Source organism: Festucalex cinctus, chromosome 3 (genome assembly GCF_051991245.1).
Source record: "Festucalex cinctus isolate MCC-2025b chromosome 3, RoL_Fcin_1.0, whole genome shotgun sequence".
In the NCBI taxonomy this organism is placed as follows: Eukaryota; Metazoa; Chordata; class Actinopteri; order Syngnathiformes; family Syngnathidae; genus Festucalex; species Festucalex cinctus.
In genome coordinates this window covers 8,837,362-8,859,526 of record NC_135413.1, presented here as the reverse complement: position 1 = coordinate 8,859,526, position 22,165 = coordinate 8,837,362, and the positions used below count along the sequence as shown (strand labels likewise).

Below are 22,165 nucleotides of genomic sequence, written 5' to 3'. Positions count from 1 at the left end.
ACCCGCAACCCCTCCCCCTAAATCCAGACAGTGCAGGGAGAGAAAGCTGGATGTGGGATTTCATCGATAATCTCCCTACCAGATGGCAAAAAATCCCATATTCCTTTTGAGGTCCAGCCCCTCCCTCTCACCACCACACACCACACTCACATATCACATATGTGATCCCAATGGGTGGGTGCGTGCATCTACCGATGCTTTGTGACAGGGTTGGGCGATCATTTACTTTGTGAAGAGTCCTGTAAAATTTGCTACATTAATTTTGCTATTCTATTTTGATTTCATTCAGCCCATTAAATAATTGAGTAACTTTTGTTGATTTTAAATAATAAAGTTAAAAATACGAATAAAATACCAAAAATGCATATGCCGTACATTTATGTTTTCAATTATTTTGTGAAATGAATGGTAAATTATTATAGATAAATTCATTAGACATAATACAATTAAAATGTGATTATTATAATATTATATGAAATACAATATATATATATATATATATATATATGTAAGGGGCGTTAAAAATCGATTCGGCAATTTCTCGCGATGTTGCATCGCGCAATTCTTGAATCGATTCAATAGGCGGCTGAATCGATTTTTAAACTTCCATTTTTAATGGAAAAATATTCAACAAAACGTCTTACTTCGGGTTAGGGTTCACACCATAAGCATGGAAGAATGTTATATTAATGAACATTAAGCCTTAATATTTTATTTAAATGCTTTTCTAACATGAAACAGATTACCATTTGTTTAAGGCTGAAGTTTCAGATAAATAAATAATACATTTTCATCCAAATCTTATACTGTACAAGTTTACTGATTAGTATTTTCTAAATTTGAATTTAAAAAATTGCAGCAATCCACTTATAAATTTGTATCGGGATTAATCGGTATAGAATCGAATCGTGACCTTTGAATGGTGATACGAATCGAATCGTCAGGTACTAGGCAATTCACACCCCTAATATATATATATATATATATATATATATATATATATATATACACACACAATATTTTATTTGCTCTGTTATGTAAATCAATTCAGTTCAATTCCTTTCAATAGCCATGTGATATTTATGAATGTATGAATGTATAAATAATAAAATTAGTATAATAAACAATTTAACAATTTTTAATTGATTCCTTAATTTTTGAAATTGGTTAATTAATTATGGTTTGAGCCATTATAAATTAATTGAAATTCAGTTATTCATTTTTTTTGTCATTTTTTCCATTTATCTATTTCAATAATTCCTTAATATATTTCGATATTATTAAGAATTTTAGCATTTGAAAATTATTACGTGCAGTTTTCAAAAATACAATATACAGACTTGTTTTTTTCAATCATAGGTTCGATGCAAGTTTAAAATAAAACCACCTGCTACGTTCTATAATTCACCCCACTGTGCATGTATTTTGATTTTAAAATATTATCAAGAGTCCTGTAATATTTTTTCAATATTTTAAATCATCCATCCCTCCCTCTATATTTTTCAAATCTTTTAAATTATGTAGTTTGATAATTGGGTATTTAAATGTCATTAAATTGATTACAAATAGTGCAATTAAGCATGAGAATTATTATTCAAATTAATTAATTCTAGGAATGATGTAGCTCTTCCCGGTTTTAAAAATCAAAAGTTCACCCATGCATGACGTTCCATTCAGGCAAAAACGACGATTGGCTCACAGAATCCGAGCGCATACGCTAATAACCTCCATGATGTCATATTAGTCCCGTGACCTGGATAAGCCCCCCAACTGGAGGAAGTGAGGAAGGGGAAAGGGAAGGGTTAGAGCAGGGGGGTGGGTTGCCGCTGTCAGACTGAGAGGAGGAGAGACAAAAGCGTCTCCAAGTCCCTCCTACTCTCACTCACTCATTTCAGCACTGAGTGTGGAGCACGGCGGAATGGACAGCATGCTCACAACAAAGAAAGGAACTTAGAATTTGTTCTTTTTCGAAGCACACTGCACACCTCCCCCTCACCCACTTTCTTGAACTGGTGCGCGCGGGGTAAGCTCGCGTGGATCCCGGCTTCCAGGCTGGACGGGACGGCGAGGACGCCCACGCCTACGCCAACCTCGCACGGCGGCACACATGCTCACACGCCCACGGACGCTCTGGAGCGTACCATGCTGGTCCAGGGAGCGGTGACGCCCGGGAGGACCCGCCGGCTGATGCTCAAGCTGCCGGTTGGGACTCTCCGGAGGAACAGCGGCGAGCGGGTGAGCCCCCGTGTTTCCTTTTCACACTCTCTTTGGACCAGGCTCCAGTGTCTTGTGCATATGTGTGTAAACGGGATTGCAAGCGATTCGAGGCTAATCCAGGAGACGGCATTAGTTTGGAGTTGGAGGCAAGTCAAGAGCAAAGCTTTTAATCTCCGCAGTGGACAATTAATGGTGTGTCTGTCAATTCCGGGCCGTGTCTAATGTATTCCGCCATCTCTCTGATAGTTCAAGGTTGTCAGAGGGATCGTGGGAGTGCTCGTCTCAACACATTCAAAGTGACAGTGAGGAACCGCGAGCTCTTTTTATTAGCTTTGTTTGTGTGCAGTACTATGAGAGCTCAGTTTGTAATTCACATTGTGTGTCAGTGGGTGCGGATGCAAGGTAATGGTTTTCCAGCAAAGACAGACATGGAATGTGCGTGCCACACAGTTAATCTTAATGGGTTTGTACTCAAGACAGGCTGCAACCTGCCAGCTCTGAATCATTTGCCTGGTGTGTTGGTCAGGAAAGTTGTCTACCACATGAGGAAGCATTTTCACTGATGGTGTCGTGCTGAAGTGTCAGGCTCAATTTCGGCACGGGTCACGTTGTTGTTCTGTTTCAGAAGGCCAATATGGCTGTGAAAACCTTTTCTACTGTGACATGTTCTACATCACATGTACTTCCAGGTGGGGAAACTCCGGCATTCTCATAAACAAATCATTAACATGTTATTTGACCAAGTGGTTTATAAAACAGCAACAAAAAAGGCTTCAATGATGAACGTAGCCTTCTTCTGCACCACTATAATATGAATGAGTAAGTGTCAGCAGAAAAGATGATGTTACAAGGAAGATGAAATGCTGTCCATAATTTACATTTCTCCAACAATATATGTTGACTAAATTCAGGCGTGGTTGACATTATCATTGAGGAACTATGTTCAATGGACTTCTTTTTACATAGCACTTTATCGACAGCAGGGTTCACCAACTCTGGTCCTCAAGGGTACCTATCCAGCATGTGTTGGATCTTACCTGCCTACGAAGCGCCTGATTCAAACAATCAGGTATCAGGCTTATGACCACTCTACCACTGAGCCATGCCGCCTCAATGGGAACTGGCAAATCTATGAACTTTTAAATTGCTCAGATTAATGGCACATATATGCTCTTTTGATGTTGAAATGGATTGCGTCTATAAGGCTGACTAGTCAGCAGGCTAGTCATCATGTTTTTCTATATCCTCAAAGTCTATTACACAAAACATTTTGTACCTGTGACAAAATGACTTCCGCAAACCCAGTGATGGAGGTTTGGTTCAGAAGTGGCTCTGCCCCCACCAGGGAGTCTTTTGATTTTCTCTGTTAGAATATTTACAGTTCTGTATAGATGTTTTTTTTAAGGTAATGGAAAAATTATACACCTTTTGGAGTGTATTCAGTAGTGCTGACAGGCAATTAAAAATTTTAATATAATTAATTACAGGATTTTTAATTAATGAATCTAATTAATCTATTTTAATCTCAAATCTGCCAAAGGTCCCCAAATAAAGAATTTGAATTCTAGGACATTAGAAAATTGTAGTGCATGACTAATCAATTGAATACACCGAGAAGATTTGAAATCCACATTTCTATGGTTAAAGTGTGCTTCATAAATGAAATTCAAAAGAAAATGTTTAAGCACATCAACAAACCAATTAGGCCATGCATTAATTTAAAAGATAATCTAAACTTCAATTTTTTTCAAAACATTTTTGAACAAAGTTGAATCTAAACTTCCACAAGCTGAGGTCCGTAGTGATGGGACTTTTGGCTCTTTCAGAGGAGCCGTTCATTTGGGAGCCGTTCACGTAAAAGAGCCGTTCGAAAGACTGACGTATGTTTTTCTTTTTCTTTTTTTCTTCTTTTTTTTTTTAGCATTTTTTTGGAAATGGCAGTGTCATTGATGAATGGCTCTCGATAAAGACCCGGTTCCTATCGTTCATGTTGAAGAGCCGTTCAAAAGACTCGATTCGTTCGTGACCGACACATCACTAGAGGTTCGGTGTATGGACGACATGAGATGAACTGATAATAGCTGTGGTGGTTTTTGAGGTAAACTAATAAACTCGTCATCAGGAAAAGTTAGAGGTTAGAAGGAGAGGTTAACGAAAATCTAAAGCTACAATATCTGGGTCATAACAACTCAAATCCAAAAGAAACTGTGGCTACAGTATCAACTCCATCAGATTTTTTTTTTTTTTTTTTTTTTTACGATAAGCTTTTACTATACCTTGAACTGCCGGGGGTGGGCTCGTCTTGTTCGGACTTTCTCTTTGGATTTCCCGAGTGATCTAGCGAACACTCATCATGATTAGTCAGACTACTGTCAATTTCGTCTCAGAATGTAGCTTTAGAGCCTACAGTCCCTGTTCAGTTGGGGGGAAACTTCAGGGCCGCTATCGGACAACGGCCGCATAGCCCAAATGCCCTGACCGAGAGCTTTTCAATGGTGTATGTCCTGTCGCTCCACAATGCTTCGTTCCAGAGATAGAGGGCCGACAAACTTGCGATTTTTACCCAGAATAGGAACCATCACAGGCGGTGTAAGTTTTTGAAAATCATCGGTCTCCTGGAGGTCTTTGGGCAGCCGTATCTCCCAAACCGTACGGCATCTCCGGACTTGTGTCGATGACAGATTTCCAACAATGTCTCTGCCATCGCTCCAAGACATTGCGTTCCACCATGCTGATCTAGCTTGTAGCCCCCGTGCTGAATGGCAGTTGTGGCAACGACGGAAACCCAGCGAAGCAATCCCGCAGGTCCCGGCGACGTAAAAGATGTACATTGATGTACAATGCTCGTAGTGGCTAGTAGTGCTACCCTGTTGTGGCACTCCTCTGCATTCTACGGGTACCTCGATGGTCCAAATTGCGCATTGACATGCCACTTGCGATCAATTGCGTTATTATTTTTAACACTCTAATTTGCGGGTAATTAACTCTTTCACTACCAGCCATTTTAGAAAATTTCAAAATTTTCAATACCCAAGGAATATTATGTTCAATAATTAATTATAAGCCGAATCTACCAAATGACAGACTAGAATAGAATACTTTTTGCCCCGTCCCGTTCTTTTATAATTGACAATAGAAAAATGTAGATTTGCCATAATACAGCCATTTCTCCCATGGACTCTGAAACTGTGTTTATTTCATATAAAATGGGGCAATGATGTCATCTACCGGTGGTTAGGCATCAGTAAAGTTTTTTCCAAGTTTGACATTTACAGTGGAGCACAATCAGATTCTTCCCATCTATCCCCACTCTGAAAAATTATAATTGACAAGTAGGCCTATACTTGTCACTGGGAGTGAATGAGTTAATCTAGATTAACGCGTTAAACTGACAGCCTTAGTATTTAGTAGAGTTGAGGGACCACACATTTTTTATTGTTCATGCTAAAGTGATAAAAGTTGGTTTTACGTCGATTAGTCTATGACATCATTGGTAAGTTTTTGTCACAATTATCCATTCAATTCAGCGGTAGTCATTCACTTTCTGCCACCCACAATTACCCTGGTGCTGATTGTTTTCAAAGATTACGAAAAGGCCTATTCAGCAAGGCCAACATTAGATTACAGGAAAGCATGTATTTGAATTGTAACTTCTTTTGTAGTGTGCAACTCATGTAAACGCCGCAAGCTCCGCTGAGGATTCTCTTTGTACTTCATCTCTTTGAATGCACACAGGAGAGAGTGGAGCCCGCACATTACTGTCTAAAATGCATGATTTCACTACACTGGAGACAGCAGCATGTTGGTAAGGTGATGTGCACATCTGCCTCACAATCAAAGGTTTTGGAATTGGATTACCTTGTCTGTCTGTTGGTGAAACTTTTGAAGTGAACTCAGTTGTTGTGTGAATACCGACAGAAAATCAAATGAATTGAAAGGAAAACGGATGAATAATCACTGCCTGACATACTTGCGTCTGCCCTATTAGTGAAATCACCTCACTTGTGACGAGAAAGGCAGATTTTCTGGCAGTGTAGCGGAGGGAGGTCTGCGCCGTGATTGCAATATCACATTCTTGGAGACCTGCTGTGTTCAGGAACGTTCAGTGGGAGTTACTCGTGGTGTGTATGTTCTCTCACTTAAGAAAAATGTCTGAATATAAACATAAGTAGCATATTGACCTTTTGGCAAAATTGCACTGGATTTTTTAATGGGAGACTTTAGGAGAAAATGCTTTAGGATTTAATTGACCCATTGATACAATACTATATTAAGATGACCTTTCTTTTTCATTTGAAACACTTGACTTGAATATTGTTTAGGTTCCATGCACACATGCAATATTCTAGTTAATTTTGAACTGAGCCAAGAATATCATCATAATACTTTTCTATATCAAATTATGTACTACAAATCTTTTCAAATGTATTAATAGCATGCGTTGTGGTTAACCTCTCTGTCGAAAATGACTCCCAAATGTTGGAGAAATTAGTCTGTCTTTGAGTGAAGAACAAATTAAAAGCAATTAAGACACACGAGGGAAGCAGGTTTTTAAAGCGCCTCCAGCACTGAGCAGTATAAATGCATAATTGCATACAAGCTCAATTGCATTTGTGTTACTTTTTTCAAAACGGCCTTAGTTACCATGGAGATTTTGTTATTCTGATGGAAGCACTATGTTGTTTTTAAATTAAATTTCTATTGCCTGTCACTCATTTAATGCAGATGAATCATTCCACGTTGCTGCAAGTGATGGATGTAGGTAAGATGATTGTTATCTAGAGGGAGAACACATAAAAGAAGTGCTTAACTAAGCAAAAAAAAAAAAAAGGAACAGTTTGCAATTTCTCCTTGTACAATTCATAACTTGTCACTCTTCGCAGCCTTGTGGCGACTATCTGACATGGAAAGAGAGCAAATATTAAAGGAGAAATATTATGTCTGTGACATTTTCATCATAAATACCCAGATCGTCAAGAATTGTAGCATACTCTTTCTGATCATGATATCAGCTAATGTATTTGTAATCATCAATGCCAGCGACAAGCAGAACAATTAAATCTGTCACTAAATGGCAGAAGGCACAATTAGCCTGTACAGTCGCTTTTTGTCATTCATACCACCAAATATTGCATAGAGTAAATCAATTATTGAGTAAATTGAGACAAGGTCATTATTTCACAATGGCATTAAGCGGTCAAGAAAATGGATGGATGGATGGATGGGTATGCTTTTGTCACATTTTTGTTGGCTGGTGCGCTTTGATAGTTTGAATGTAAAATGAGTGCCTTGGCTCAATAAAGGTTGGGAAACACTGTTGACAATGAAATCTGAGGACAGGACTGTGGGTGTTGCCTGAAAGTGGCTCTGGATCTTCTTCCAGCCTTGCTGATCAGGTCATTGATGAAGAAACTTAGTGTGGGGATGGTTATTATGTAAGCGTGGCTTGATCAGAGCCATATTTTCAGAAATGGGGGGTAAGAAAATAATTACTGGATGTTTAGTTTCCCACTTGGTGGGCAGTCACACCAGAGACCAAACTATTTGTTTACAAGCACTTAAAAAGTCAAATGTTCATACTGTGTTATGACCCATTTATGTTAAACAGTAGAGAGTATAAACAGCTTGTTGTTGTGGGGATGTTTACCTCTGTCTGAATTAGGATTATTGGCCGCCTTTGTTAACCCACTATCACTTTAAGCTGCTCAAGCTTCTACTGTGAAATTAGGGATAGAAAAATAACAAATAAGGGGATGAGACGGCGCGAGAAGGAGCCAGACAGCAACAAAACATTCAGAGCCCGATTTACTAAATCTTTGCACAATACAAAAATGGGCGAAGAGAAGGCTTAGACAAAATGAGAGCGGCCACTGGGAGATTGGTTTTAGATTAATTTTCTAGAACTCAATCATGTATGTTTGGCCCTTCCGCTAACACTTCCAATTCCATCACTTTACACTTCATTTTTATGCTCTTGGGGAAACCCATCAGACCTACCGAAAGAGTTATTACCCTCTTTTAAGTAATATTTGAGATCTTGGTAAACGAGAATTTGTTTTCAGCAGGGGAGCTGTGACTAAGAAGGCTCGCATGGCCAAAGAAAAGAAGTTCAGTCCCATGTTCACCAGACACATTCAGCAGCAAAACAATAGCGGACAATAGCCTGACTGTAATTTACCGCCATATATATTCGCCCTTTAAAAGCAGGGGTAAGCAAGACAGGAATGCTAATCGATCCGAGTTACCTTTAAAAATCCTGTCTGCGCCAATCACTGAGAAGGTCAGCCGTTTGGATCAGGTGCATGCAAAGTCCAATCCTTATCAAGATGATCCAATTGTGCACACATTACAGTCAGGGTGCATTTGGAGAAGTAACGTCCGCATGCCCAATCACTTAATTTCAATGACCATCACATTGTGGAGTTTGTCCTAGTCCATCCATCCATCCATCCATCCATCCATCCATCCATCCATCCATCCATCAATCCATCCATTTTCTCTAACGCTTGTCCTCATTAGGGTCGCAACAAGGTCACACCTAACAGTGAGGAGGGATTACAGTTCGTTATAACTAGCGGTGGTGGCTATATTAAATTAGTTGACAATATATACTTCATCATAGTGCAGTAACTGTTTGTATGGGAAAATGATCACAACATTCCGCCTTGTAGCCTCCTGACCAGCAATTCAAATTTGTCCTCTGGAGTGGACCTTTTTAAACCTGAATATTTCCTACCCAGTGCATACGATTGAATTATCTCCTTTTGTGGTCTATAGAGGACATTCGGAGCTTTCCAATGATACCACATGTCTAGGGGTGAGGCTTTGCTACCTTTGGTTGCATCATCAAAGAAAATGGCTTCCCACAGTGCAAGCACTTTTTAGGGAAGTTAGGGAAGAGGAAAAGTAAGTGTATAACACTTTTTATTGAACAAATGTAGGCTTTAAATGTTGTTAGCATGTTTTCTATAAGACTCTTAAGAACACATTAAAGTATTTGAATTATTTTAACTGTATTTGAGCCTAGCATTTAAGTTTTTAAAAAAATGTCCTCTGTAGTGGATAGCTAATATAAAAATGTTTTGTTTTTCAAAAATTTCTTTTGCAGTATTCCAGTTGCTTCACAAAGATTAGGGAATATCAAAATAAACATGATTGGACAATATTTTTTTCCTGGTAGTCAGGAGGATATTGAAAAATTCCTCATATAAAATTAGATAAGTACCTTTTTAAAAATCCCAGAAAGTAAACCGCCGTCTGGTGAGGAATCCTCTCTACTTTGTGTTTACGTTAACCATGCTGCTATTACCAAATAGCCCCTTAAAGTGTTAGCCAACATATTGATTGACTGTGATCGCACCCGAGCCTTCCAGGACTTTGGGCAGGAACGCTGAGGCCAGTCAGTCCACAATTAGAGAGACAAAGGATGGTGATGTGGGGGGTTTACTTGTGAGAAACTGGAGCTGGAGGCTGGGTGTCCCCTGCAGGCCCCTCTTGCATCTCCCTCCCCTGCCCGCCTTGAAAGGGAACCCCCCCTTCCTCCCCAAGGCTGAATGTTTTTGAGACGGGAGAGGACGCACAGGGAGGGAATGAAGAGAATCCCACCCTTTCATCACTCTCTGCTGTGATTTCCCCCCCTCCCCTCCCTTATCTTTTATTCACCATCCAAAAATCAGACCTATAGCCATGCCGCACAGCTGCGTTCAAAGTCGACACATGAGATCAAACGATGAGGAGATGATGATGATCACCTTTTGGCTGCCAGTGGAAGGCGATGTCAGTCGATCGTTAATAATGTTTTCTCTCACACTCTGTGGAGACAGTACACTAGCCTGGTAACTATGGTGAGAGTGGACTCCTCTGTCCTTGGCAAAACATCCTCGGTGGGAGACAAGCTGGGGGGCATAGGGGGGGGATGTAGTTTCCCTTTGCCACCTTCACACAGATCTTGGAAACATGACTTTATTATATCTGCTTCTTTATTTATAAAAATGTGTGCTGGCAAGGGGAGGAATGGTGATAGGTTTTTGGAAGGACTTGCGAAAAGAAAACGATAACGGGGAGAACCAAAATACAGAACGTTGTCATGGTGGTGAATATCCGGGCTCTTTGTTAGACAGAGAGGAGAAAACAAGATTGCATTGTGATACAATTGTATTCATTGTGTGTTTGTATGTTCTTGTCTTCCTGTCTTTGTGTGGCACCTGGACGATACATTTGGATAGTGTACACAATATTTGTCTAATTGTTTGTGAGGGTCTTTCTTTGAGTGAGTGAGTGAGAGAGAGAGACCTTTTGTTGTAGACATTCTGATTGTGCAACACAATATTGTTTTTGTTTTGTTTTTATTGTTGTGTGTTGGAGTGTTCTTGCCTTCCTGCCTTTGTGTGGCACCATCCTTGAAATCCTTGACATCATACCTGCCAAAAAGAGCGGCACTGACTTATGACTTTTTTTTAAAAGGGGTGTCCATTGTGTGTGCGTGTGCGTGTGCGTGCTCTTTTCTTTGTTGTCGTGTGGCATCATCCGATCCGCCTTTTATAATGTGCACTTTTTCGTTTGTGCGTACAATGTGGAGTGTATTTGTGCTTGTGTGATTGGTGTCCCTTTCTTGACATTCCACTGTTTATTTTGTGGACGTTTCTTTTGTGTGGACATTCTGAAGAATGTGTATGTGTGTATGCCTTCTTGGCTTTCTGTCTTTGCATGGCATAATCCTCGACAACCAACCTTTTTATATGTGGATGTTAAAAAAATGTATATTTGATTACGTGCATGTGGCTGAAGGAGGGAGAGGGAGAGAATATTTTTTCTCCCCTCCCTTGTTTTCCTGTGGGTGTACTGCAGTAACATGGTAATCCTCATTAATATTTATCTGCAAGGCAAAGTGGATGGAGAGAATGATTAGCTGGAGCGCAGACAAAATTTTTCCTGTCGCCTTTTTGAACGTGCTTGCTATACTCTATCATGACTCTTCAACTAGGTTAAATTGTATACCAGATAGTCCTGATAATTCAAAGGTTTTCTTTTCATATATCATAATCTGAGCACATATATACAGTCACCGGGGAAACCAACGTACCCACACTCACACAAGCACAAACGCTCCCTGTCTTCATTCCTCTCTCAGGCCATATTAAGTGATGCTATTGATTTTCACGCTTGCACCTCTAATACAATCAAATTAAATGAGAGTGATCGGAATTGAATTTCCATCACACTCAATCCATGCATGTCACTTCTCGTCATAGCTGTACTGTTAGTAGCACACAATGATTCCAACCAACTGTGCCGGGACAGATCATTGAGAAATGATCCACTTTCTAAATTTATTTACTACAAATAATGTCTTTGTTCATTTATCTATGCCAGCGACAGGCAGAACAATTAAGTGTTACCCCACTAGATGGCAGAAGGTATAATTTACCTGCGTATCCACCTGTTCTCATTCATTAACATGATATTAGCTTCGCGTTCACCTGAACAGACCCAGATTTCACATGGAACAAGTCAGTTGTGAGAAAATTGAGACAAGATAATCAGTGAACAGTGTTGCCTTGACTTAACAGTAAGTTACCAACTGATCAACCATGCACCTTTTTTTCTTCTTCTTTGTGTTACAAGCCAAAATATGAGGTACAGTGGTGCCATGAGATTTAAGTTAAATTTGTTCTGTGACCATGCTAGTAACTCAAAATATCTCTCAAATAGTCTTTCTCCATTGACTGAATGGAAATGATGTTACAGTGGATCCCCGGTATTCATGGGGGATACGGACTGGGCCATCACGTGAATAGTAGGGATGTCACGATAATGGCAATATCGTGATATTGTGATATTAAAACTGCCACAATATCGTCGTCTTCATGTTCACAATATTTAAAAGGAACACATCTGTAAAAAAAAAAAAAAGTCAGGTTCATTTCCATTTGTGCAGTTCTTGTACCCTCTAGCGGCTATTTTATTAGAGCAATTAAATTTTCATTAGTGATGTTTTGGCTTTCTATGTTTAAAATCTATGCGAACAGATGGAGGGGAATCTAATTTGCTTGTGAAGCGATCAATGTGTGCTTGCATTTAGCAAGTAAGAACCTCACTGTTGTTATTTGAGATTGTAGGTGGTTTATATGCATTGCTGTTATGTACAAAAGCACAATATTGTGCTTTTTTTTATTTTTTATAATGTGGTCTTTTTTTAAATATCGCCAATGCCCCCACAATATTGTGATAATTATCGTATCGTGACCTTCATAGTGTGATAATATCGTATCGTGATGTTTGGATAGCGTTACATCCCGAGTGAATAGTTGATTGCACTGGAGAAAAGAATGGTTTGAAATATTGAAGAAAAAAAGCCACAAATATGCAAATCCACAGCGGTCGTTACAGCCTCCCCCAAAAATCTACAAATTAGTGTTGATTTTTAATGAGAATAATAGCACTCTAATATTGTACTTCGTAAGAATATACATTGAGATAGTTAAGTTCCAAGCAGATCTAATCAGCCGTTATAAGCGCTTGTTATTTACTTATTTATTTATTGACAATTTTTGTCTCTGTTAAGTTAAACAAATACTAAAGGTCAAAGTCATGTAAAACTGCTCGTATCTCAAGTTTGCACATTTTTTTGTTTAGTTGTGTGCTCTGAGATTTTTATAATGTAAATTACGTGCTTTGGCTCAATAAAGGGTAGGAAACACTGAATTTAGTAAGCAGAAATAATATTCCCGTCATGTTTGTTCAACTTTTTTCCACATACAAAGACTTGTTTGGGCCAAAGAATTTCACATGACGTCGCTGCTTGTACGTTCGCACAATTTGTGACCCATTTTCCTCCAGCGCGCACGCATCCTCTGCTACTTCATGCTTCATGCATATGATACGCCTGAGTGGAGATGAAAGCAGGAGTAGGGATGAGAGTGAAGCTCCTCCATACGAAGCGGAGAGGAGGTACATAGAAATGTGGCGAGGAGAAAAAAAGTTTGGAAGCGAACACAGATTAAGAAGAGGAATACTCGTTATCGATGACATAATTAGACACCTAGTTACAGTGGAACTTCGAAAGGATGAAAAATAACGCGATCATACACGTTGGTGGTTTGAGCAGTGGATGATAGGGATGTAACGATAAGGGCAATATCATGATATCGTGATATTAAAACTGCCACAATATCGTCGTCGTCATTTTCACAATATTTAAAAGGAACACATCTGTTAAAAAAAAAAAAAAGTCAGGTTGATTTCCATTTGTGCAGTTCTAGCACCCTCGAGTGGCTAGTTTATTAGTGCAATTTAATTTTTATTAGGGATGTTTTGGCCTTCTATGTTTAAAATCTATGCTAATTGTCAGATGAAGGGGAACCTAATTTGCTTGTGTGCTTGCATTAACAAGTAAGTGCCTCAATATTGTTATTAGAGATTTTAGGTGGTTTATATGCATTGCTGTTATGTACAAAAGCACAATATTGTGGTTTTTTTTTTTAGTATGAGCTCTCTTTTTTTTTTTTTTTTTTTTTTTTTTTTTTTTAACAATATTGAGATCTTTTTTATAATAATATCGTATCGTGATGTTTGGATATCGTTACATGTCTAGTGGATGAGTGAAATCATTTGAGTCATAAACTGTCAAACTAACTGGTTATAATTTGTCATTTGACTGGCGAAGACTATGGTTAGTTTAAACTGGACCGGCAAATTGCCCGCTGTTGTCAAATCCAGCTTTTTTTTAATTTAGGCAGCTGGCTAAGGTAAAAAAAATCTCCTATCTCAGCAGCACTTAGAAACGGTAATCCATGCCTTTGTTACATCTCGACTGGATTACTGTAATGCACTTTACTTTGGAATCAGCCAGTCCTCCCTGCAGCGTCTCCAGCTTGTCCGTAATGCTACTGCTCGTCTCCTTACTGGTGCCCATAAGAGGGAACACATAACCCCTATCCTGGCCTCTCTTCAATAGCTGCCCATGAAATTTAGAGTCCACTTTAAGATTCTTGCATTTGTTTTCAAATCTCTAAATAGTCTTGCCCCACCTTATCTCGCTGAGCTCTTGCTACACGCCTGCCCGGTGCCTCAGGTCAGCAGACCAGACTCAATTGGAGGTACCGAGGGCTAAGTGGAAGCTTAGAGGAGATCGAGCCTTTGCTGTTGCCGGTCCCTCCTTTTGGAACGACCTTCCACAAAATATTAGGCAATCCCCCTCTTTATCCTGTCTTAAAACACAAATGTATTCTTTGGCTTTTGGCGCACCATGAGACTTGTTCTTGGTGTTTTGTGGTGTGTATGAGTTAGCTGTTTAGTCTACTTATTTATTTATTTATTTATTTATTCATTCATTCACTCGCCTACTTCTTATTAATTTACTGATGTGAAATTTATTTAGTTGTTAAAAAAAATGTATACGCACTTAAAAATGTTTGCTTTGTTCTTGTTTTGTTACATTATTCTTTACTGCACAACCGATATTTATGTTTATGTACAGCACTTTGTATACAGCAATGCCTGTTCTTAAAGCGCTTTATAAATTGAGTTGAGTTTAGACAAAAAGTGAAAGGTATAGTGGTGCCTTTCGAATTATATGTTAGTTTTTTGTTTTGTTTTTTTAACAAGGAAAGTAACTCTAATATTGTAATTTATTTAAAAAAAGAACATGAATAACAATTAAACAGAATGTAAAGATTTAAACAGTTTTTGCATACCGTAAATTACATTTCAGGGCGTTCTGGTGTGCATAGGTAAACTTCAACTTGATGCGGCAATAAACAGCTTGAAACCACTTTTTTTTTTTTTTTTAAGAATTACACACTATCTGCCATCTAAAAGAAGAGCATGTCATTGGTTCTGGTCTATTCGGATATTGAAAATGGATGAACTTTGTGCTATTTTAGAGAGAAAGACCAAAAACCGACAGTTTACCTTTCCATCATAACTGGTATTTTTTTATCCGTCCAGCTGTCATCGATTGTTTACATCAGCAGGGCCCCGCATGACCTTTCCCAGGATTCAGTGTGACATGTGCGCACACAGGGAATCATGGGAACAGTTCAATGTGGTCCCAAACCCCGCAGCTCTCACCTCGGCAAATATTTACTCCTGTCGTAAATTACGGCCTCCGCGGAGGTGCGAGTATCCAACCTTCCGTTGTTACTCCAGCCAGCCCTGCTGATTCATGTTGGAAAAATCACAGTGTAGGAATGCTGCACATTCCTCCAGGGTTTCTCAGGACACTGCTGAGAGGGCAGCACGAGGCCCTGAGATAGGCTACTGAGAAACTATGCGCTTGTTCGTTTTAAATTGGCTAAAACTCTGCACGGAAGAGACATTCTGGTCCCATGATGTCATCTAGAGAAGCTTCCAACTTGTAGGAAGTGTGACGCTCTTCAAACAGCCATCTGTTTCTCAGGCCTTTCTCTCGTCTCTTTCACACATACATCATCTGAATCGGAAGTTACCGATTAAGAAGAGACAATTACTTTCAACACGGCAGCACGGTGAGCCAGTGGTTAGCACGCCTGCCTCACAGCTCTGAATTCTGAATTCATGTTGGGGTATTTAAAGACCTCTTAAACTGAATAGTCAGTTGTGTATGTGCACTCAGTTGATGGTGTTAAACATGGTACTCCAAAAACTACGTAGATGAAAGATCATCGGGATCACCCGAGACCGAATGAGAACAAGCATTAAAATCCAGCTGGGATTTGCTCCATCTTACTCGTGAGCCTAATGTGGACAAGCACTGCAGAAATGGATGTTTATCAATATGTGCTCTGTGATTGATTTGTGACCAATGAGTTCTGGTTTTGACTTGTGAGACAAAATATGAAATACATGCACCCGATGGTTGAGACTGCAGAATGACACGTGCATTTAAAACAATCACATAATTTTGCCTTAAAGTTAATTTAGCTTATTTGTGCATGGATTTTGAGCACAGAGTGCAATGCTTCCAAGTAGGTTCTCTAGCTTTTGCGATGAACAACTAATATTACTTGATCTTAATGAGCTTAGTTGTAACCATATCTATGTGCAGCGTATCCGTACAGAGCAATGAAGCAAAAAATGTAATTACTCTTTAATGTATGAAGTACATATAATAAAAATACAGTACATATCATACAAAATACAATGCTAACATTCTAATTAAAAAAATGCATGAACATTTTTGTTTTGTGTGTTTATTGGGGAGCTGTAATGGTCTGTTGGCATTTCCAGTCATTTCAATGAGGAAAGATGATTTGAGGTACGAGTGTTTAAAGTTACAAGAGGTCACTGAATTAATTAAACTCATATCTCAAGGCACCACTAAATATTCAAACACCAAAATGTTGAACCAAACGATGTAATTTAGTCAAACGAGCTTCAACTAGCTTAATGCTAATATATAATGAAAATCGCCATAGGCAGGCGAATATAAATTAGCATAGATGTTACAGTAAACAAACCTTCAAACAACTGCTTGTTTTTCCACACACTGCTCCCTGAAATGAATATAACAAGGCAAATTCTCATTTCAATTAGCGCCGTGCTCCGATTTAACACTTTCTCTCAGGTTTTGCGGAAATGCAACAGTTGTGTGTATCACTTTAAAAACAACCACCAGAGAGAGAGAGAATGAGCAACGAGGAGAGTGTCTGCATTTCCTTAGTGGGAATGTTTGTTTTTGTGGCTGTGATTGGGACCGGAGAAGTGGGACTTGAGTGGAAGAGTAAGCAGGGCGGGGGTGAAGAAGAGAGGGTCACAGGGGACCATTAGCTGTGTGAGACTTGCAGGGCTTTGACCTTGACGAGAGAGAAAGCACACAGGGCAGCTCTCTCTGGCTCGCATCCAGAGGTGACCCCATTATTTTATCTTAGTGGTCTCCGGAGGAAATTAAAGGCTGATCATTGCCTTGCCGTTGGGAGATGTTACCTCTAATGGCCCGTGTGGATGTTTAAGGAGACAAACGACACCTGTGGATGTCTCACCAGCTGTCCGGTCATGGAGGCTCTCTGGCCTGGCCCGATTGAAGCAGAATGCACCCGGCATCATGGTCTTCTCTGGGCCGTCGTGCATATGCGGAGCTTTCACGCTCCTCTGCAGCTATTACACACTCACCTGTGTGCTTCAAGGCCGCTCTACCAGGTAGGATTTACCTCGCAAGATGACCATAAAAAAAGAGGCTGAATTGTGCCATAACATGGTACTTCTTCTTGTTGGTTGTTAGATGGTGTCCAAAACGGATCTCTCTCAGTCTAATAACGTTTTCACCAATAACTGCGATGAATACAATATTGCTGTTTTCATATGCTTAACGACTTAGGATATGTTGACCTATACAGGTGAAGTGGCACCCTCTTCCCTCCTTTTATTCTATACATGACCCTTAGTAGTAGAATAAAATTGTTAGTCCTTGACCGTAATCAGGGGGAAGGTTTGACCATGGTTGATTTGCTCCATTAATCCCAATGAAAGAACTGTTAGATAGAGCCAAGGTGATTGTGATAAGAACGCTGACGCAGTCTCATACTTCCACTTTACACCAGATCAGCTCTTGCTCTTCTTTTTGTTTGTCATTATTCTGCTCAGGATGCAAAGCCATTTCCAGGAAATGGCGTTGCAAGGAAAGGGCTGGCTGCCAAATAAGCCGGTTAGTGTTGCAATGGATATCTGAAAGGAGGAGAAACACACACAAAGCTTTTATTGGCTTTCACTGTGCCTCCAGGACGCCTCGGGTTAAAACAGACCCCTTGGTCACTTTTGATAGCCTTAATGTGCTCGTTTCATTAGTTGTATTGATTTTTAATGCTTAGTAAAAACAACTTTGCTCGGTGAATCAGCAAAATGCTTCATCAGTATTCGGCGGATGATATCTGAACTTGGACTCGAGGCTTTCATGGAGCCATTAGTATTCCCTGAATGCTTCTCCTGCCCTGTTTGCAACTGGCACCGCCAGGATTAACCCAACAGGTCTCTCGTTAAATGCACACACTGCGCTCAAAAGCAGTGGTTATCAAACTTTTGGGATCCATGGGGAAAATCGTTAGCCTAATAGCATAATTGCCGTCACGTCCTTTTAAAATTACTGTCACAATATAAATACATTAAATAATAATAATAATAATAATAATCCCAATATGCTTGATAAACAACGTTGCTTGTGTAGCGTCTCAGACATCTAGGTCATGGAGCAATGGTTGAATCAAGGCAACTGGAATCTTGTTGTTAGTTGAATTTGGTGTAGTTTCGCTTTTCTTCTTCGCTTTTTTTTATTTATTTATTTATTTATTTAGTTTATTTATTTTTTTATCCCCAACATATTCAAAGATATAACCATATAGCCAAACATACAGGACTGTCTCAGAAAATTAGAATATTGTGGTAAAGTCCATTATTTTCTGTAATGCAATTAAATAAGCAAAAATGCCATACATTCTGGAATCATTATAAATCAACTGAAATATTGCAAGCCTTTTATTGTTTTAACATTGCTGATTATGGCTTTTTTTTTTACTTGGTCTGAGGAAATATTCTAATATTTTGAGATAAGATATTTGGCTGAAAATGACATAATCAGTAATATTAAAACAATAAAAGGCTTGCAATATTTCAGTTTAGTAATGAATCCAGAATGTATGGCATTTTGCTTATTTAATTGCATTACAGAAAATAATGGACTTTATCACAGTATTCTAATTTTCTGAGACAGTCCTGTATAGCCATTATTAGGCTATAGAAATGTTTCCAAGGACTCACTGATAATACTAATGCCAATAAAACATAACGATACATTTGTATTTTTTAAAGACAAAAGTTGTAACATGTGAATAAAGTGTTACTTTACAAGAAAAAAAAGTTGTCATCTCATGAGAATAATGAATTTTCAAACATCAAGTTGTAATATTGTGATATTAATGGCAATATGAAGTTTAACAAGGAAGGAAAGTCATATTCGTGAACAGGTACATTTAGAAAAAAAATACAGCTTTGTTGGAGTCATACTTTAGACACAGGACGCACACCTTAGAAAATATGACTGCATTAAAAAAAAAAAAAAAGTAGGCCTTTTGTTCTCAAAAACTTTTTTTTTTAGGTTATATTTGATGTAAAAAAAAAAAAAAGTTTGAGAACTACTGCTGCTTTGTGGGAGACTACAGTGAACTTGTCTTGCATGTTCATTCATTGTTTGCATGTGGCTCCTCAGGGAGAGCAACACAATCTGAGGAAACCCAACCGACACAACATGCAGTGCCAAAACAATCCCCTCGTTAATGCCCCCTGCTGGTGTAGAGACGCACTCATATGTGAAAAGCCAACACCTGCAGACATCCTCCACCAAAAACAGTACTCTGAAGCGGCATGAACAATATGTGTGACCCACACTCCCTTGGCTTGGTGAGGCCTTGGAATCCAAGGTGAAGCGCTTATCGGTGCAAGGGGGGGTTAATGGGGGGTTCAGTGTGTCAGATTGCAGGAAGGGGATATCCAAGGCTCACTGCTTTGCCTCGGAGCCCTGCTTCCTCTGACTCTGTCGATATGACACCTACACTCACTCACTTGGTATGTTCTTTGAATGCTTTGAGTGTGTGTCAGTATGAATCATACAGTAATGCCCATGTGGGTAATGTTTTTTTTTTTGTCTAACATTGTTTTGCATATGACTAAACCCCTGTATAGTCTCCAGCCTTTACTCAACATTACTCATACATCATGCTTTTTTTCTTTTAAACTTAACATTTCTGCACGTCACAACCTCAGAAACTGCTAGAGTTCCCAATCAATCTATCAGTTGTCTGTATCTGTTCGATTTTTGTTGATCATTATTTCTCATATTACTCTTGGATAGCAATAAATTTTCCAAAGGGAAGACGTTTAGCTGACTGACAGAAGAATGGCATGAGCTTGACGTTGAATCTGTGGGATATCTTTCTGAGGAATTTTCATCACTGTCCCAATCTGGTGTCCGTCTTTGTTCTTTTTGCCCAAGTCTGGATCTCTGTGTGAGAAACTTTTTTTTTTTTTTTTTTTTTTTTTTTTTATTATTACCTCCCCACTATATTTTCCTTTCCCAAGGTTTTGAGAGCGCAGCTTGCGCTTTGTTTCTGAACTTTCCCAGCACCCTTTTTGGGTTTTTCCTTTTTTGGAGGGGGGGTAATTTTCTAATTTGTTTGGAACTCGCTGGAGGCATGTTTATTTTTTGATATGGCTGCATCGGGGCACAAACAACCGCTGTAGTCGTTTGCTGTATCTCTGGGCAGATAATTTCTTATTTGCATAGTTTGCCTGGAAATCACTTTCACTGCTCCATCACCAGCTTGTGGAGTGATTACACAGTGGCTTGGGAGTAGTTGTAATCTTTGAACCTCCACATTCTGCTTTCTACATTCTGCCACATTACAAACGTTGGTGCTCAGGGCCTACATTTACTAGGGATGTAACAATATCCAAAAATCACGATACGATACTTTCACGATATGAAGGTTACGATATTGTGGGGAGGTTGGCGATACAAAAAAAGTTCACAATAATGTAAAAAAATGAGCCCATACCAATACACATAATATTGTGCCTACAGTAACACATAGCCCATAGGCAGTATCTTGTTTTGAAATGACTTGGTCAGAACAATCAAAAAGCCCAAAACGGGTCACAATACTGCCTACGGGTTAATATTGAGGCACTTACTTGCTAATGCAAACACATTTGAGTTCCTCCACATATTGACTCGGTTCACAAGCATATTACGTTCATCTGATGATTAATGTGGATTTTAAACATAGAAGGTCCAAAACATGCCTTGTGAAAATTAAACTGCACTACAAAACTAGCCACCAGAGGGTGCTAGAACTGCACAAATGTAACTCAGTCTGACTTTTTTAAACAGATGTGCTGCTTTTAATATCGTGACATGATGACGACGATATATTGTGGCAGTTTTAATATCGCAATATCACGATATTTGTGATATCGTTACATCCCTAACATTTACATTATAAAATTGACTGATGGGCCAGGTTATTTGTTAAAAAAAAAAAATTAAAAAAAGAGGAAAATTTGTAACATAGAATTATCACAATATGTCCCTTATCTACGGGATTTTACATGACAATTTTAGTTTTTAATGTCTCACATCATTTATTGTACGTGTCTGGAGTGCCTGCCCACCCATCAAGTGTGAAATTCAACAATTTAACTAAGTACTGTACATATTTAGTAATGTAACTTTTTTAAAATGTTTTTTTTATGTGTAATATGTCCCCTTTATTTAATTTTTTAAAATCATTATTATGTATTGATTATTAATGCTGTTTTGGGTCTATAAGCAATTGAAGTCTTGAGTTATCCCTCCTGGGTTCGATGCCATGGCCCTTATTATTTCAACCTTCCTTCATGACTACAGTGGAAATCCAAAAGTCAGACAATTCCCATTAAAATGACTTAGTTTCCGTATAAGTGCAAAAAGGCATCAAGACAGGGTTAGGGTATACCTGTAAAATAAAATTGAGGTATAGATAGTTTTGCAAGCCACTGTATGTGACAGTGAACACAACTTTTCTTTCTCAGTCATGACCACAGTCTGTTGGAGGAGCTTGAATGGTTGTATGCCCACCATTCAGTCGATTAATTACAGCACACTAAGATTGGGGCGCACTCACACATGGCTCACGTGCTTACCACCCAGCCGCCCCGACACGCTAATCTGATTTAAGGCTGGGCATTAGTTTTAGCGAGAGCAGGATATTAGAATTTTACATTCAAAGGAAGGCAAAGGCAAGTCCCAGATGAATCACCCAAAATATATTAAGATGTTTCGTCCCTCATCCTGTTGGAGATTATTGTGACGTTAAAGTTGATAAATGCTGTAAAATGTGTCTTGCTGGCTAGCCCCAGCAGACCTCACATCATTTTTTTTTAGGTGGTCCTCCTAGGTTTAACTGCAGCATTAGTGACGGGGATAAAAGGGCTTATAATGTTT

At 39.0% G+C, this 22,165-nt stretch overlaps 1 protein-coding gene across 9 annotated transcripts in view; it reads left to right on the top strand.

The window, feature by feature from the left end:
- The window catches only part of frmd4a (FERM domain containing 4A), a 202,863-nt gene that overhangs the window by 96,612 nt on the left and 84,086 nt on the right, over positions 1-22,165 (top strand). Inside the window, exon 1 of one of the 9 annotated variants that reach the window (XM_077515690.1) lies at positions 1,869-2,235. The exons of 4 other annotated variants lie outside the window; for them this stretch is intronic. In XM_077515690.1, coding sequence (XP_077371816.1) covers positions 2,143-2,235 — 93 coding nt within the window. In that variant the 5' untranslated portion in view covers positions 1,869-2,142. Of the gene's footprint in view, positions 1-1,868; positions 2,236-16,990; positions 17,335-22,165 lie in introns of those variants that run through there. 4 more of the 9 variants (XM_077515689.1, XM_077515698.1, XM_077515686.1 and 1 more) reach the window with 4 other exon arrangements.